Below are 14,821 nucleotides of genomic sequence, written 5' to 3'. Positions count from 1 at the left end.
GAGCTTGGACATCCGTGGTTGACCAGAAGCAGGTCTTGTCTGAAAAGTCACAGAAGAACACAGTCATATCTGCTCTACCAAGACCCACTCTGTACCTTTGGACTAGAGTACCAAAACTCGGAGCTGACTGTTTGTTTTCCCCCCTTCAGTATGATGAGCTTGTTCCAGCTTCTTTGACTACAAAGTATGGAGGATTTTACATTAACTCGGGAACCCTGCAGTTTAGACAAGCATCTGAATCTGAGGATGACTTCATTAAAGAAAAGAAGAAGAAATCTCCAAAGGTTAGAATGATACTTGCTTTTGGATTTCAGAAGTGCTTTTCTTGTATGACTTTATAAGATCAGTAGGTGACTTGCCAAAATGCTGGTTTAGGTTGGCTCAGGAGCTTGGTGGAAAGGCATGAGCTGTGCCGAGGCTGACAGGTCACTTCTCACACCTCTACTGTGGCGAGGTGCCATGAACCTGGAGGTGTCCATGCCTGTGTCCGAGTAGGCTCAGCAGAGATTTGTTTCTTGAGGTGGTCTCAGGGCGGGGACTTAAGGCAGTCAAGGGTGTGGAGTGAGGGGAGTTTGCACCAGCCTTGCTGTGTCTCTTCTGTGGACATGTAGAGGACTTCAGTTCCCAGGGCTGTCACCCCACCAAAAAAAAGTTAGCCTTAAGATAAATCTGCCCACCACTGCCTGTGTGTTTCAAATAAGAGGTAGGGCCCATATACAGCTTACTTGAACTAGAAAAGTTTCAGGCTACAGAATGGCCTCTTGCCTCAGCCCTGGGTGCTTCCAGGAGACACTGTCAGTGGGAATGCTGTGTTGACCTGTTGCAGGTCCGTGGTCCAGGGACTGATCTGAAAGCTGTTGCTCATGAAGGCAATAAGACAGCTCTCAGGGTGTCCCCTGGGCGGAGCAAGGCCAGTGCTGTGTAGTGCACTTGCTCCCTGAGTTAGGGAGCCGTGTAACTGTGCCTTGTCTTTAATTCTCAGAAGCGGAAGTTGAAGGAAGGTGGTGAGAAGATAAAGAAGAAGAAAAAAGATGACACTTATGACAAGGAGAAGAAATCGAAAAAGTCCAAGTTTTCCAAAGCCGGGTGAGAGGCAGCAGCTTCTTTGCTAGGATAAAATCTGACCTGTTAGGGCAGGACACCTGGGAGCTGACGCGCCCTCCTCCTCACAGCTTCAGAAGAGGCAGCAGGGCCTGGCCTTCCGTTCCCTCTCACGTCTCCCGCAGTGCCCTTCTGGGCAGTCGGTGCTCTCACATCTCTGTGTGTCAGACACTGGAGTTCTCTCTGTCCCTCTGTCAGTGTTGGCAGCTATTTCTGTCACTGTGTGACTGCTGATGTTTCTTGTTCTCTTGGGCTCCCCTCCTCTGCCCCAGTTCTCCTTCCGTCTCTGCCATTTCCTTTGTCTTCTGTGGTCTCCTGCTTTCTTCGCCTCACTTGGTCTCACCCCAGCTGCCCTTCAAGTTGCTGCTGCTCTCTGCTGCTCCTGCTTTTTCCCGCTAAATACTTTTCTTGCCGCCCACCCCTTTTTTTTGCAACCTTTTATTTCAGCCTGGCAGTGGTTTTTAAAAACACATCGGATATTTAGCATTCTGTGACACTGTTTTGCTAACCTGTATTAAATCTCAAGCTTTGGTCCCAGCAAGAAGGAGCTTCATATGCCAAGAGGAGGGAGGAGGAGTAACAGGGTGGCCTTGTGACTGAGGTTCCTGGAGACAGTTGCGCTGGGAGCAGGGGCAGTCTCTCATGAATTTCCCTTCAGAGCTGTACTGCAACTCTTGTAACCAATTTCCTCCTTGCTTGCAGCTTCACAGCCCTCAATGCCAGTAAGGAGAAGAAGAAAAAGAAATATTCTGGGGCTTTGAGTGTGAAAGAGATGCTAAAGAAATTTCAGAAGGAGAAAGAGGCTCAGAGAAAGAGGGACGAAGACCATAAGCCTGTAGCGGTCTCGTCGGCAGAAGCTCAGGGCCTGCGGGAATTGGAGGGCACCTCTGACCCCTTGCTCTCGCTCTTTGGCTCCACTTCTGACAACGACTTGCTCCAGGCAGCCACTGCCATGGACTCGCTGACTGATTTGGACTTGGAGCAGCTGCTCAGTGAGTCTCCAGAAGGAAGCCCTTTCCGTGATATGGATGATGAGAGCGATTCCCTTGGGGTGGGACTGGACCAGGAATTCAGGCAGCCCTCTTCCCTCCCTGAAGGCCTGCCTGCACCCCTGGAGAAGCGCGTTAAGGAGCTGGCTCAGGTATGGTGACACAGAGTGGCCGGGCTTTCCTGGAAGCGGTTTGGGCAGATTGACGCTGGTTCTGCACCACATGAAGCTCTCTGCCCATAGCAGCCCTTAGTGAATTGGCAGCTTTGGTGTAAGCTTTTCCAAGCTCTCTTCTCCTCCCAAGGGAGGAACCCACGTAAGCTCTGCCCATCAGACATCACTTTTAGGCCTTTTGTGGTTCTTCCCGAGCTGGAAAATCTGCTTTCTTCTGGGGGGAATTTCTGTCTTTCCATTTCCTGCCTATCAGTTCCTTCCCTGCGGTTATCTCTCCTTTGGTGCAATAGACTGACGCTGATGTTGGCAGCAGGCAGCTGAGGCACAGATTGGTCATTTTAGTAATCTTTTGAATGTTTTCAAAATTCACAAAAGCTTGCAGATGAATGTTACCCACAGAGAGTATGTGCTTAGTTGCCACTGGGTTTCAGTTGCTCCTTGGGCTTGCCTGTCGTCACCATTAGGTAGTGATTACAGGAATGCCTAAGGTTCACGTGATAGATGAAAGGAGCTGAACCTTAGTAATGTCCGTGAACCATTGAAAACAGTGACAGTCTTTAGGCTATAGCAGCCGATGGCCATTGGGAATGGATTTCTAGAGTGCTAAGAATTGTCACTTTGGTAATGTATTACTAACCATAAACCAAGCATAGGTCATTAGTTACGATGACTTTTAATTAAAAGAACGTTTTACCTTGGGCATCATGACTTATAATGCAACTCTTGCGGCATTCATAGTCTGTAGCTTAAATCTTAAGCCAGTGATTCTCACAGGATTTCAGAATCACTGTTAAACGTAATCTCTCTTGTGTTTTAGGGAAGGGTAAAATGTTAACCAGTGCTACAAATGATTTTCTTGTTTCCAAAAAATATTTAAGCACAACATACAAAGTAAAGCAAATGTCTTACTTGGATTTCTTGTGCTTCCTTGTTAGCCTGTGTGCAGTATTCTGTTTGAATGTGATGACTTAAATGAATTGTGCCGTGTCAGGGATTCAGAGTATATCTTAATAGGACATTAAGTTGGAAGTAGTTGAATCTGAACTTGGCATGTTTGAGCATACTGTTCTGTGTTTGCTCTCAGAATTTGTTTAAAAATGTTCTTCTCAATCCTCCAGTTTGTAATCAAATTGTTTTGTAGCTTCTGAAAGTCTTGTTAAGCAAGTTGAGTGAGATATATGTGGCAGTAGTCAGTCATTTCTTGAGAGAAAAGTCAAAACCATTCTTGGATTTGTCCCTATCCCCACTGTAGGTAGTGTTCTAGTCTGATAACTTAGACTCATTATTTCAGTTTCTTGGGAAAGATGGACCAGTGCAATGGAAACAGAGTGGCTTAACATGCAACAGCATTGGGTTGTGATTCAAGAAAGCCTCGCTTTCTGGAGTCCACTGGATGGACCCTGAGCAAGCTGTCCTTCCTCAGCGATTGCCAGGTTATCTCTTGGGACAATGGAGACAGGGTTCTGGATCCCGTAGATAAGGTAGGCTTGGGTTTTGGTGGGAAGGTGGTGACCAGGACAAGTTGACATACTGAAATGAAAATATAGTGTTCATATGTGAAATTGATACTTTAGTCATCACCTGGCCCTTCTACTATAACAGTGTTAAGAAACTTTGGGAAATGGGGTAGAAAGTATCATTCTGCCAATCTGAAAAGTATTTTCAATTTGCTTATTCCTTTCTAGCTTCTGTGTATGTTTTTATGCAGTTGTAATTATAGTTGTGAATAATTGTTTCCTGCTTTCTTCACTTAATAAATATTATTGTAAAGCCCTCATCACTTCTGATGGTTGCATGGAAAAGAAGGCTTATTTTTAGAAAATTATTTAATGCCATTCCAAAGATGCTCAGGTGCTCCGTTACCACCAGGGCCTTTGCTTGGGTACTTGGAGCCTCCTGCATTGTGTGCACAAGTGCTCTAAACCCAGATCTCACTGAGCATCTGCTGGGAAAGCTATTCTTCCCAGTAGAAAAAAGCCTATGTACATAAAAACTGCATACAATTCCAAAAGCCACCCATGGTATTTGGATCCTTAATAAGGAGCCCTGTCCTCAATCTTGAACTGGACATTGCGTTTTTAAAATTTAAATTAAACTTGATGTAAATAACTCTAACATTAGTAGTGTTATGTGTTTCTCACTTTATTTTTCACTCCCCTTACTATCTTTTATACTCTTTTATTTTTATAAGATTGTTTACATGTAAAATTTTTGCCCTGGGTAATAAATACATCAGTTTCTACTGTTGTCTAGAAAACTGCCCAAATCTTAGGGCTTCAAAGAATAGTTCGTTTCTCCTGACTCTGGGTGACCGGGCAGTTCCTCTTCTGGCCCTGCCTGGCTTACTCTTGTGGCTACATTCAGCTGACAAGTTGGCCAGGTGCTGGGACGGCTGGGATGGCCAAGATGACCAGAGCAGCTGGCCTTTCCCTCCTCTGATCTTTCATCCTGGGTTTCTCCAGGGTATGGCAGTTTCAGGGCAACATTTCAAGAGAATGAAGGTGGAAGCTGCAAGGCATGTAAGATGTAGCCATAGAAGGTGTGTGTTCGCATCCCTTCTCCCACTCTGTTGGTAAAGCAAGTCACAGGAGCAAACCAGGTTGGAGGGTTGGGAAATTAGAGGCCACCTCCCCGCGGCAGAATGCATGTACTGGGAGGGAAGGGATCTGAGGTCCTCTTTGCCATCTATCACAGTCTCATAAACCGATTCTAATCTGATACGTATCCGTTCCTTAGGAATTCATCTTTGCTGTGGGAAGCGAGAATTAGATTTACCTTCTAACTAGACATGATGCCTAAAACTTTGAACAAAATCTATTTGAAAACTTAAATATGTTAAATAGGAACCCTAAGAAGGCTGCCCTGGTGGATGCCCAAGCAGTGGTCACTGTTTTCTTATGTTAGCCTGTTTTTCATTTCCTATTCCCTTGTATTGTGCATTTTTATGGGCCCCAAGAAATCCAGTGATTTGATTTGATGGCCTTACCCTGTCTGCACTTAATATGCTTTGATTGTGCCTTTTGTCTTCGTTGTTAGAAAGGTCAGGAGTGTCGTGTCCCCCTTCTCCCCCCCCCACCCACCCCAGGGTACTTGTCTTGATGTAGTTTGGCAGCTAGTCAGCCTGGTCCATACAGATGATCCAGGTCTATTGACTCAAGCATAAAATGGGAACAACACTGAGGAAAGAAAAGAAACAGAAACCCCATGCCGCCCACCCCTCTAATCTACCTGCTCACAGCTTACCCTCCTATAGACTTAGAACTCCTACATCACAAATCCAGGGAGACCTGGATCCAAGGAGAAAAAGGTAGAAAAAAACCAAAACAAAACAACTAACTTGTTTGATCTTTTCTAAAAAGAAAATCATACCAGCAAAAACAGGTACAGTATATAAGGTTCTGATTTAGGTGCAAAGAGGCTGCAAGTGGCTTTTCTTCTAATTAAAACAGCTCATTAAAGGGCTGTTGGAGTTATTATAAATCAGCATGATTGGGCTGTTTGGTTTAACTTCATTTCCTAATTTAGGATTGACCAACCTGTACAACTCCATAAGCAAGGGTGTCTCTTCTTAGGGTTGAGGAGCCTCACTTATTTCCGGAAGACTGTCAGATAAAAATCTGTTCTTTTAATTAGATTTATTTTAAAAACAGAACACTTGAGGGGCACCTGCGTGGCTAGTCGGTTGTGTCCGACTCTTGGTTTTGGCTCAGGTCCTGATCTCAGGGTTGTGAGATTGAGCCCCTCATCAGGCTCCACGCTCAGCTGGGAGTCTGCTTCTTTCCCTCTGCGTCTGCCCTTCTCCCTCCCTGCTCACGTGCTCTCTGTCTCTTTCCCTCTTTGTCTCTCAAAATACTTTAAAAAAATAAATATATAGCACATGACTAATTATCTCCGTATAAAACCAGAACCTCAGAGATAATTGTCTACACAATTCAAAAGGCATCAGAAAAAAATCTTCTTAAGAAGTATATTGCCAGAAAACCTCTGACACATTGGAGGAACTGGCTGATATCTAAAAATAAAATTCAAATGGAAACCCAGGCTTGTTGATAGGTCTTACAAACAGTGGGGCATTTGAAATACATGTTAAAGTAATTAGATTGAATTAATATGGAAGTGCTTCTGGATCTTGTAGCTAGCATTGTGTAAGCTTAAGTAAGAGAATGACCCAGATTTATTCTCTCTCAAACTGAAATCATACTCTCAGTATATTAGAAGTGCTGAGAATTCTGAATCCTTCTGAGACTGTAAGAAATTGGCAGGTGAATGAATGGATTAAAAGTCACACCCTTTATTTCATTTCCATCCAGCCATTTCACCCTTTTTCATCCTGGGCCTTTGTACTTCCCTCCCTCCCTCCAGGGTCTGCAGAAGCTTGAGTTTTGCGTCTCCTCTGGTTCCTCTGGTTGCATTCTTTCAATAATACCTGTTTTTCCTTCATGCGTTCACTCAGGCAACATTTACTAAATTCTGTTATGTGATAGGCAGCTGTGGGAAATATATTGACAAGTAAGATTCATTCATGTTCTCCGTGAGCTTGTTCTGTAAGTGGACCAGTAGACGTGTGAACATCTGGCTGTAGGACAGAGCAGAATGAGGTAAGCTCTGTGATGTTTGGGTGGCCAAGCAGATGGTCAGGTGAACAGCCAGCTTTGAGGAGGTAAGACAGAAGCACCTGAAGATACATATGAATCAGACTGGAGGCAACAGACTTGGCCAGGGCCAGTGGTGAGATGGTCTTATAGGGAGCCAGGACATAGAGCTGAGGATGGACAAGGAGTTGTTAAGTTGGATGGAATGGGAACCCGCTGGAGTGGCTGGCTGGGGCCAGGTCCTGGAAAGTCATAAATGCCACATAAAGGAGTTTGGATTTGATGCTGGGTTTGGAGAGAGCTACCTGAGGGTTTTAAAGAGGGGAGTGGAAGGATTTCAAGAGGATGGAGTATCATTATTAGAAGTAGGAAACACAGAAGGAGGAGCAGAAGCTAGTGGGTTTGGTTTTGGGTGAGTGTCCATACCAGAGGATCATCGATTCACAGAAGTCATTGGAAATTCTAATCCAGAGCTCAGAAGAAAGGGTATAGGGCTAGAGATTTAGATTTGAGAGATCTGCATGCATTGTGTTACTTCAAAGCTGTGAAGGAGAAGATATTAGGAGAAGGTAGTTTTGGTAGACCTTTGGGCTCCATCTCTAAGGAGTTTTAATGGAGAAGACAGGGAGCAGAGGTAGGAAGAAGACACAGAGGGAAGGCAGATGGGGTGATAGGAAGGTGGAGGTTGGTTCTCAGTGCCTGGAGGGGTTGATCAGGATTGTTTTAGACAGACCTCTTATTGCCCTGGTTTGTGGTCATTATTCTATATCAATCCTGATTTTAGATACTTAATTTTTGCCTAATGCCTTTGGACCAGCAACTCTTGGGTTAGATCAGCAGTTCTCAATCCCCTCTGCATGTTAGAGTTACGGGGCTCCTTTTGAAGAAGCAGATGCTGGGCCTCGTCCCCAGAGATTCTGATGTGGTTGGTCTAGGGTGGGGAAAGCCACCAGGTAATTCCAATATGCAGCTGAGTATGAGAACCAGTGGTTCAGACTTCTGCCAGGATTGCTTTCCTGACTTCTGCACTCAGTGCCCTGACTGCCTGTCCTGGCTGCCATCCAGGGTGCTAACTGTGTTCTCATGGGAAGCAAAAGACTGTATAGTAGCCTGCTCTGCTACTTGTGTCAATAGGTAGGAAGGTGTGTTAGTAGTTCAGATGGTCTGGGTAATAGAGTTTGTGATACACTGTAACTAGATTGTGAATTTCCCAAGAATTACAATGTCCTTAAATGCTAAAGTAGCACTTTATTATTATTTAGGGGTGAGGGGAATAAAGGTCTTTGGATTTTGTGGTTTTGTGGAGGTTCTTAATTGTTTTTATACTGTAGACGTATGGAAATAGCAACTCACAGTTGAGGCGACAAGACTGCCAGTCACAGGGGTTAACTAGCTGGTTGAATCCAATGCATCATGATTGCTTTGGCTCTGTAGATGTTCTTTTATGTGGCTGTCTTTTCAAGTCCTGGGAAGAATAGACAGTTCATAGATGCTTTTGCATAGATGCTTTGGAAAAAAGCATTTGAAAAAGCTGGATATACCAATTGTGGAGCATATAGCCATCATAGGTAAACTTAATCTGGGATTAGGACTGAGTAGTGAGGATTTTATCAAATTGGCAGGTGTTCTGTAGGGACTGACTGGTCTTGTGCCTGCGGGCATGTGTGGTCGTGTGGCGAAAGTGCACTAACGGATGTTACTGTCTGCTGTGAACCAGGCTGCCAGAGCTGCTGAAGGAGAGAGCAGACAGAAGTTCTTCACCCAAGATGTTAATGGCACCCTCTTAGAGTGAGTATCTTTTGTTTCCGGGCATCTGTTCTTACCATGCCTGGCTTGAGCAGGCTAGGGGAGATGAGCACTGATTGAACTACATTAACGATAACCACTTATGAGAGGGAAAAAAAAAATGGGTTTTATTGTTTATTCTTTTTTTAAAAGGGGGTTGGGTGCACCAAATATTTATCTCCAAGAAATGATAGACCTTACTGACCTTAGGCAACAGGTATTATTAGAACACTTGTTTAATATTCATAGCCAGTTGCAAGAGGATTTTCTGGCAAGTATGAGATGAGAGAGAGAAGTGTTGCTTTGACTGTCTTTGAGAATCCAGAAAAATAAGAGATAACTTGGTGTAGCCATAGGAGCCTGCTCTCCTAGGATCATTCTCCTCTCGCTGTCTTTTCTCCCAAGGCCTGGCTATGTAAATATCATCCCTTGGCACTTCTCCCAGGTGCCTGAGCCTCTGAGATGTTGCACATGTATGAATTATATTAAAAAGCAAAAAAAAACCCTGCACATAGAAATCCAAACCGAGTTCTTGGTATCCGGCCTTCCAGCTCTGCTGGCTTCTCTCTCTGCACTGCATTATTTAGCAGAGGAAGCTTCTTGCTCAACAACTGAGGATTTTGCACATGTAAGAACAGTTGTTAAGGCTTGGGAATGTTCTAGCAAATGACCAGGATGGGGATTGGCCTCCTGGGTCAGGAAGCCTGGGCTGTAGGGAACACCTGAGGGTCAGCACACATGAGAGGTTTGTGTCAACAGTAGCCTGCTGGGGCATGCCAAATACAAAGAGCTCAAAGGATTGAAGACAAATACTTTTTCTGCTTATTTGGATGGGGACACTGGAGGGGTGAGGATTTTCCTGACCTCCTTATTAGGGATAATACTGGGGAAAAAAGGAAACACTGTTGGAAAGTATTTCCTGTCTACAGCAAGTAACCCAATCACTTTCATTTTGAAAGCTCTTGTGTTCTTTTTGTTTGTGAAATTTAGTACTTCAGAGCTTGTTCTCTCAGTTTCTGTTTTCCTGACTGCCTTTGAGTTGGTCTTGTCTTTGACCTGAGGGCCTTGGGCCTCTGTACCTAGCCAAGTTCGTCAGGTGTGGGACTTCTGATTTGGTGACTCCTGGGGATCTGTTGCACTGGTCACTCAGTTACATTGTGTGACCGAGAGCGTAAGGTTTGATCTGTTGTTGGCTCCCCCTCTCTGCAGTAGGGTGACCTCATGATGCGAGGAGCTCCAGTGAGCTGCGGGCTCTTGATGACTTTGTTCTGTTCTTCAGCATAGAGGTGCAAACTCGGGAGCTGAGTAGCCAAATCCGTTCTGGGGTGTATGCCTACCTTGCTTCATTCCTGCCCTGCAGCAAGGACACCCTGGTCAAACGTGCTCGGAAACTTCACCTCTATGAACAGGTGGGTAACTGTGGAGTGGAGTCCCTTGGCTTCAGGGCCCAGCAGAGAGGGTGACTGAGTCTTCACAGATGCCACATCTGCTGTTGTCCTGCCTTCATGCAGTTATTCCAGTAGTGTATCCTCAGTATAAGAAGTGATGCGTAAACCAGTCTTATAAAATGTCCTCCTCTCTGCAGGGAGGGCGTCTGAAGGAGCCTCTCCAGAAGCTTAAGGAAGCCATTGGAAGGGCAATGCCAGAGCAGATGGCCAAGTACCAGGATGAATGCCAGGCACACACACAAGCCAAGGTCGCTAAGTAAGTGTGTCTCATGGCACTCACATGACATCATCCTCTTGCCTCCACTCTTTCTTTCTTTCTTTTCTCCCCCATGATTACATTTGTGAATGAGATTCTTGGCTCTTCTGCAGCATTTTCCCCTTGTCTTGGAAGCCTGGGGCAGGGTGTGGGCAGGGGGGAGGTGGTGGGTCTGGGAAGAAGTAGTTCTTCCATGGCAGTGACCTTAGGTTCCCATTGGTCCTATTTACACTATAGGATGCTGGAAGAGGAGAAGGACAAGGAGCAGAGGGAGCGGATGTGCTCTGATGAGGAAGAAGATGAGGAAAAGGGGGGCCGGAGGATAATGGGACCCCGGAAGAAGTTCCAGTGGAATGATGAAATCAGGTGTGCCCAAACTGGGACCTTGCCTCATTGGAGGGTTTGTGGGGCCAGTGTCTGAGCATGTTCCTGTGTTTCTAATGAAGGTTAGAATCATTTACTTTAATCAGGGCTGCTGAAAGCACATGATTGAAACCTTGAAAGAAGCATTTGGGGTAGTTTGAAGTTTTTGACTTCTTTCTACCTCTCAGGGAGCTGCTCTGTCACGTGGTGAAGATAAAACTGGAGAGCTACGATTTGGAGAGGAACAACAAGACCCAGTCTTGGGAGGACTATGTGAAGGCCTTTCTGGATGCTGAGGTCAAACCTTTGTGGCCCAAAGGCTGGATGCAGGCCAGGTGAGGGCCACGAGCAGCCAGCGTGGTCGGTGTGGTGAGGCAGTGGAGCGTTCTTGCAGTAAAGAGATACCGGAGTGCTTCTGTCGTGCCAGCCAACAGGGTCCCTGCCCTCAGGGACTCACCCTCTGGCTGACTCAATCCCCATCTCGCTTGAGTAGCCGGAGTGTGTGCCGGTTGCTGTGCGTGGCTCTTACTCTTCCCTTGAAGAGGGAAGTTACCTGCGGGGTTTTGTCTTTGTCGTTCTTAGTCCCACTTCAGCTCCGAGTTGGGGCGCGCTCTTCTCACTTCAGTCTGCTCTTACCTGTTTTGAGGTAATGGCTTCTCGTAGAAGTTGAGAGATAGATTCGTATTGGAAACCTCGTCCCATTCTGAACAGAAGTCTCATTTGTGAGTAGCAGGGCTGACTGCTTATTGGAGTTACGTAGCTTCTCAGGTGAATGGACCATAGTTGCCATCCGAAGGCAGGAAAGGTGGCTGGAGCTAGTGCTCCCCCCAACCCCCGCCCACTGTGGGAAAATATACCTTACATAAAATTTACTGTCCTAACCATTTTCAGGTGCATGGTTCAGTGGTTTTAAATACATTTACATTGTTATGTAGCTATCACCATCCATTTCTATAACTCTTGTCATCTTATAAAACTGAAACTCTATACCCATTAAACAATAACTTCATATCTCCCCACCCCTTCCCGATTCTGTGACCACTGTTCTACTTTCTGTCTATGATTTTGACTCCTCGGAGTACCTCACAGCAGTGGAATCATACAGAATTTGTCTTTGTGTAACTGGCTTTTTTCACTTAGGATAGTATCCTCAAGGATTTGTCTGTATTTCACATTACAGAATTGCTTCCTTTTGAAGTCAGAATAATACTCCATCATACGTATAGACCACATTTTACTTATCCGTGCATTTATTGATACTTGGGTTGCTTCCTGTTTTAGCTGTTGTGAATCATGCTGTTATGGCCTTGGCTATACAAATACCTCTTTCACACCCTGCTTTCAGTTGTGTGTGTATGCCTGGCAGTGGAATTGCTGGATTGTATGATAATTGTATGTTTAATTTCTTGAGGAACCATTGGTGTTTTCCATGTGGCTCTGTCATTTCACATTTCTACCAACACTGCATAAGGGTTCCATTTTGTCCACATCCTCACCAGAACTCGCCGTTTCCTGGGTTTTTGACGGTAGCCACTGATACCTGAGGTGGTATCTCCCTATAGATTTGATTTGAATTTTCCTAGTGATCAGTGTTGTTGAGCAACTTTTCATGTACTAATGGGCCATTTATATAAAGTCATACACCAAAAAAAAAAAAAAAAAGTCTACCCCTATTTTTTAATTGGGTTATTTATTGCATTGTTGAGTTTCAGGAGTTCTTACTGTATTCTGGATATTAATCTCTAATATCCTTGACAGATGTGATTTCCAAATATTTTCTACCATTTTGTGAGTTGCCTTTTTACTCAGTGGATAATATCTTTTGGTGCACAAAATTTCTAAATTTAATGAAGTCCAATTTGTCTACTTTTTGTTGTCTGTACCTTTGGTGTCCTATCTAAGTTCTAATTGTCAGATCCAATGTCATGAAGCTGAGCTAATTTTTGTATATGGTGTTAACGGTCCAACTTCATTTTTTTTGGATGTGGCATCCAGTTTTCCCAGCACCATCTGTTGATAAGACTGTCCTTCCTTCATTGGTCTTCACATCTTTGTCAAAAATCATTTGACCGGGGCACCTGGGTGGCTCAGTGGGTTAAGCCTCTGTCTTCGGCTCAGGTCATGGTCTCATGGTCCTGAGATCAAGCCCCGCATCTGGCTCTCTGCTCAGCAGGGAGCCTGCTTCCCTTCTTCTCTCTGCTGGCCTCTCTGCCTACTTGTGATCTCGGTCTGTCAAATAAATTAAATCTTTAAAAAAAAAAATCATTTGACCACATATGTGAGGGTTTTATTTCTGGGCTCTCTGTCCTTTTCCGTTGGTATTTGTGTCTGCCTTTATACCAATAATGCACTGTTTGGATTACTGTGACTTGGTAGTAAATCAGGAAGTGTGATTCTCCAACTTTCTTCTTCTTCTCTTTTTTTTTTTTTTTTAAGATTTTGTTTATTTATTTGAGAGAGCAAGAAAGAGAGAGCCTGAAAGGGTAGAACTTCAGAGGGAGCAGCAGACTCCCTGCGGAGCTGGGAGCCCAATGTGGGACTCCATCCCGGGACCCTGGGATCATGACCTGAGTTGAAGGCAGGCACTTAACCAACCAAGCCACCCAGGCGCCCCAACTTTATTCTTTTTTAAGATTATTTTGGCTATTCAGGGTCCCTTGAAAATCCATATTGAATTTTGGGATGTGTTTTTCTATTTCTGCGAATAATGCATTAGGATTTTGATAGGGATTGCATTGCATCTATAGACGACTTTGGGTAGTCCTGAGATTACAATTCAGTAATAATAAGTTGTCTAGTCCATGATGGAATGTGTTTCTATTTATATATTTAACTTTCTTTCAGTAATGTTTTGTCATTTTCACTGTACAAGTCTCTTACATCCTTTGGTGAGGGTAATTCCTAAATTTTTCTGTTTTGTTTTTTTCTTTTGATGCTGTTGTGAATAGAATTATTTTTGTAATTTCCTTTTAGATTGTTCATTGTTCATTTTTTTATGTACAGAAATACAACTGTTTTTTCTTTTTTTAAAGAGTTTATTTATTTGACAGAGAACACAAGTAGGCAGAGAGGCAGGCAGAGAGAGAGAGAGAAAAGCAGGCTCTGCACTGAGCAGAGAGTCCGACGCGAGGCTCGATCCCAGGGTCCCGGGATCATGACCTGGGCCAAAGGCAGAGGCCCCAACCCGCTGAGCCACCCAGGCGCCCCTACAACTGATTTTTGTGTGTGTTGCTTTTGTGTCTTGCTGCTTTGCAGAATTCATTCTAAAATTTTTTGGAATCTTTAGAGTCTTCCAAATAAAAAATCCTATCTGCAAACAGGGCTCACCTTACTTCTCCTTTCAATTTGGATGCCTTTTGTTTCTCTTTCTTGTCTAACTGCTATGGTTAGAACTCATAGTACTATGTTGAATAGAAGTGGTGAAAGCCAGCATTCTTACCTTGTTCCTGATCTTAGAGGAAATGATTTTAGCCTTTCACCATTATGATGTTCACTGGTGGGGGGGGTTCTCATTTGGCTTTTACTCTGTGGAGGTATTCCTGTTCCTAGCTTGTTGAGTTTTTTATCATGAGAGGGTGTGGAATTTTGTCCTTTGCCTTCCCTACATCAACTGAAATGATCGTGTGAGGTTTTTTTCCCTTCATTCTGTTGATGTGGCATACTGCATTGGTCACTTTTCATATATTGAATCACCCTTATATTTCAGGCATAAATTTCACTTGGTCTTGGGTTCCCATGTGGCTCAGTCAGGTAAGCTTCTGCCTTTGGCTCAGGTCATGATCCCAGGGTCCTGGGATCTTCCACTGGGCTCCTTGCTCAGCAAGGAGTCTGCTTCTCCCTCTACCTCTCCCCGCTCTTCTTGATTTCTCTATCTCTCTCAAGTAAACAAAATCTTTTTAAAAAAAAAAAAACTCAATTGGTCGTGATGTATAACGTTTTTAGTGTATGTGCTGCCGAAGCGAGCATACGTATAATGTTTTTAATATGCTTCTGAACCCTGTTTGCTAGTAGTTCTTTGGGAGTTTTGCACTGGTGTTAATACAGGATATTGGTCTGTAATTTTCTTGTGTGTCTTTGCCTGGCTTTGGTATCAGGGTAATGCCAGCTTCACAGA

At 44.3% G+C, this 14,821-nt stretch overlaps 1 protein-coding gene across 4 annotated transcripts in view; it reads left to right on the top strand.

Annotated features, from left to right (window-relative positions):
* The window catches only part of UBN1 (ubinuclein 1), a 38,204-nt gene that overhangs the window by 10,305 nt on the left and 13,078 nt on the right, over nt 1–14,821 (top strand). For all 4 annotated transcript variants that reach the window (XM_059154108.1, XM_059154107.1, XM_059154106.1 and 1 more), the window contains exons 5-12: nt 150–284; nt 983–1,086; nt 1,804–2,242; nt 8,573–8,643; nt 9,920–10,049; nt 10,226–10,344; nt 10,582–10,710; nt 10,896–11,042. In XM_059154108.1, coding sequence (XP_059010091.1) covers nt 150–284; nt 983–1,086; nt 1,804–2,242; nt 8,573–8,643; nt 9,920–10,049; nt 10,226–10,344; nt 10,582–10,710; nt 10,896–11,042 — 1,274 coding nt within the window. The remainder of the gene's footprint in view (nt 1–149; nt 285–982; nt 1,087–1,803; nt 2,243–8,572; nt 8,644–9,919; nt 10,050–10,225; nt 10,345–10,581; nt 10,711–10,895; nt 11,043–14,821) is intronic.

The sequence above is a fragment of the Mustela lutreola genome, chromosome 17, assembly GCF_030435805.1.
Source record: "Mustela lutreola isolate mMusLut2 chromosome 17, mMusLut2.pri, whole genome shotgun sequence".
NCBI lineage: Eukaryota > Metazoa > Chordata > Mammalia > Carnivora > Mustelidae > Mustela > Mustela lutreola.
This window is presented reverse-complemented; position numbering and strand designations above follow the sequence as displayed.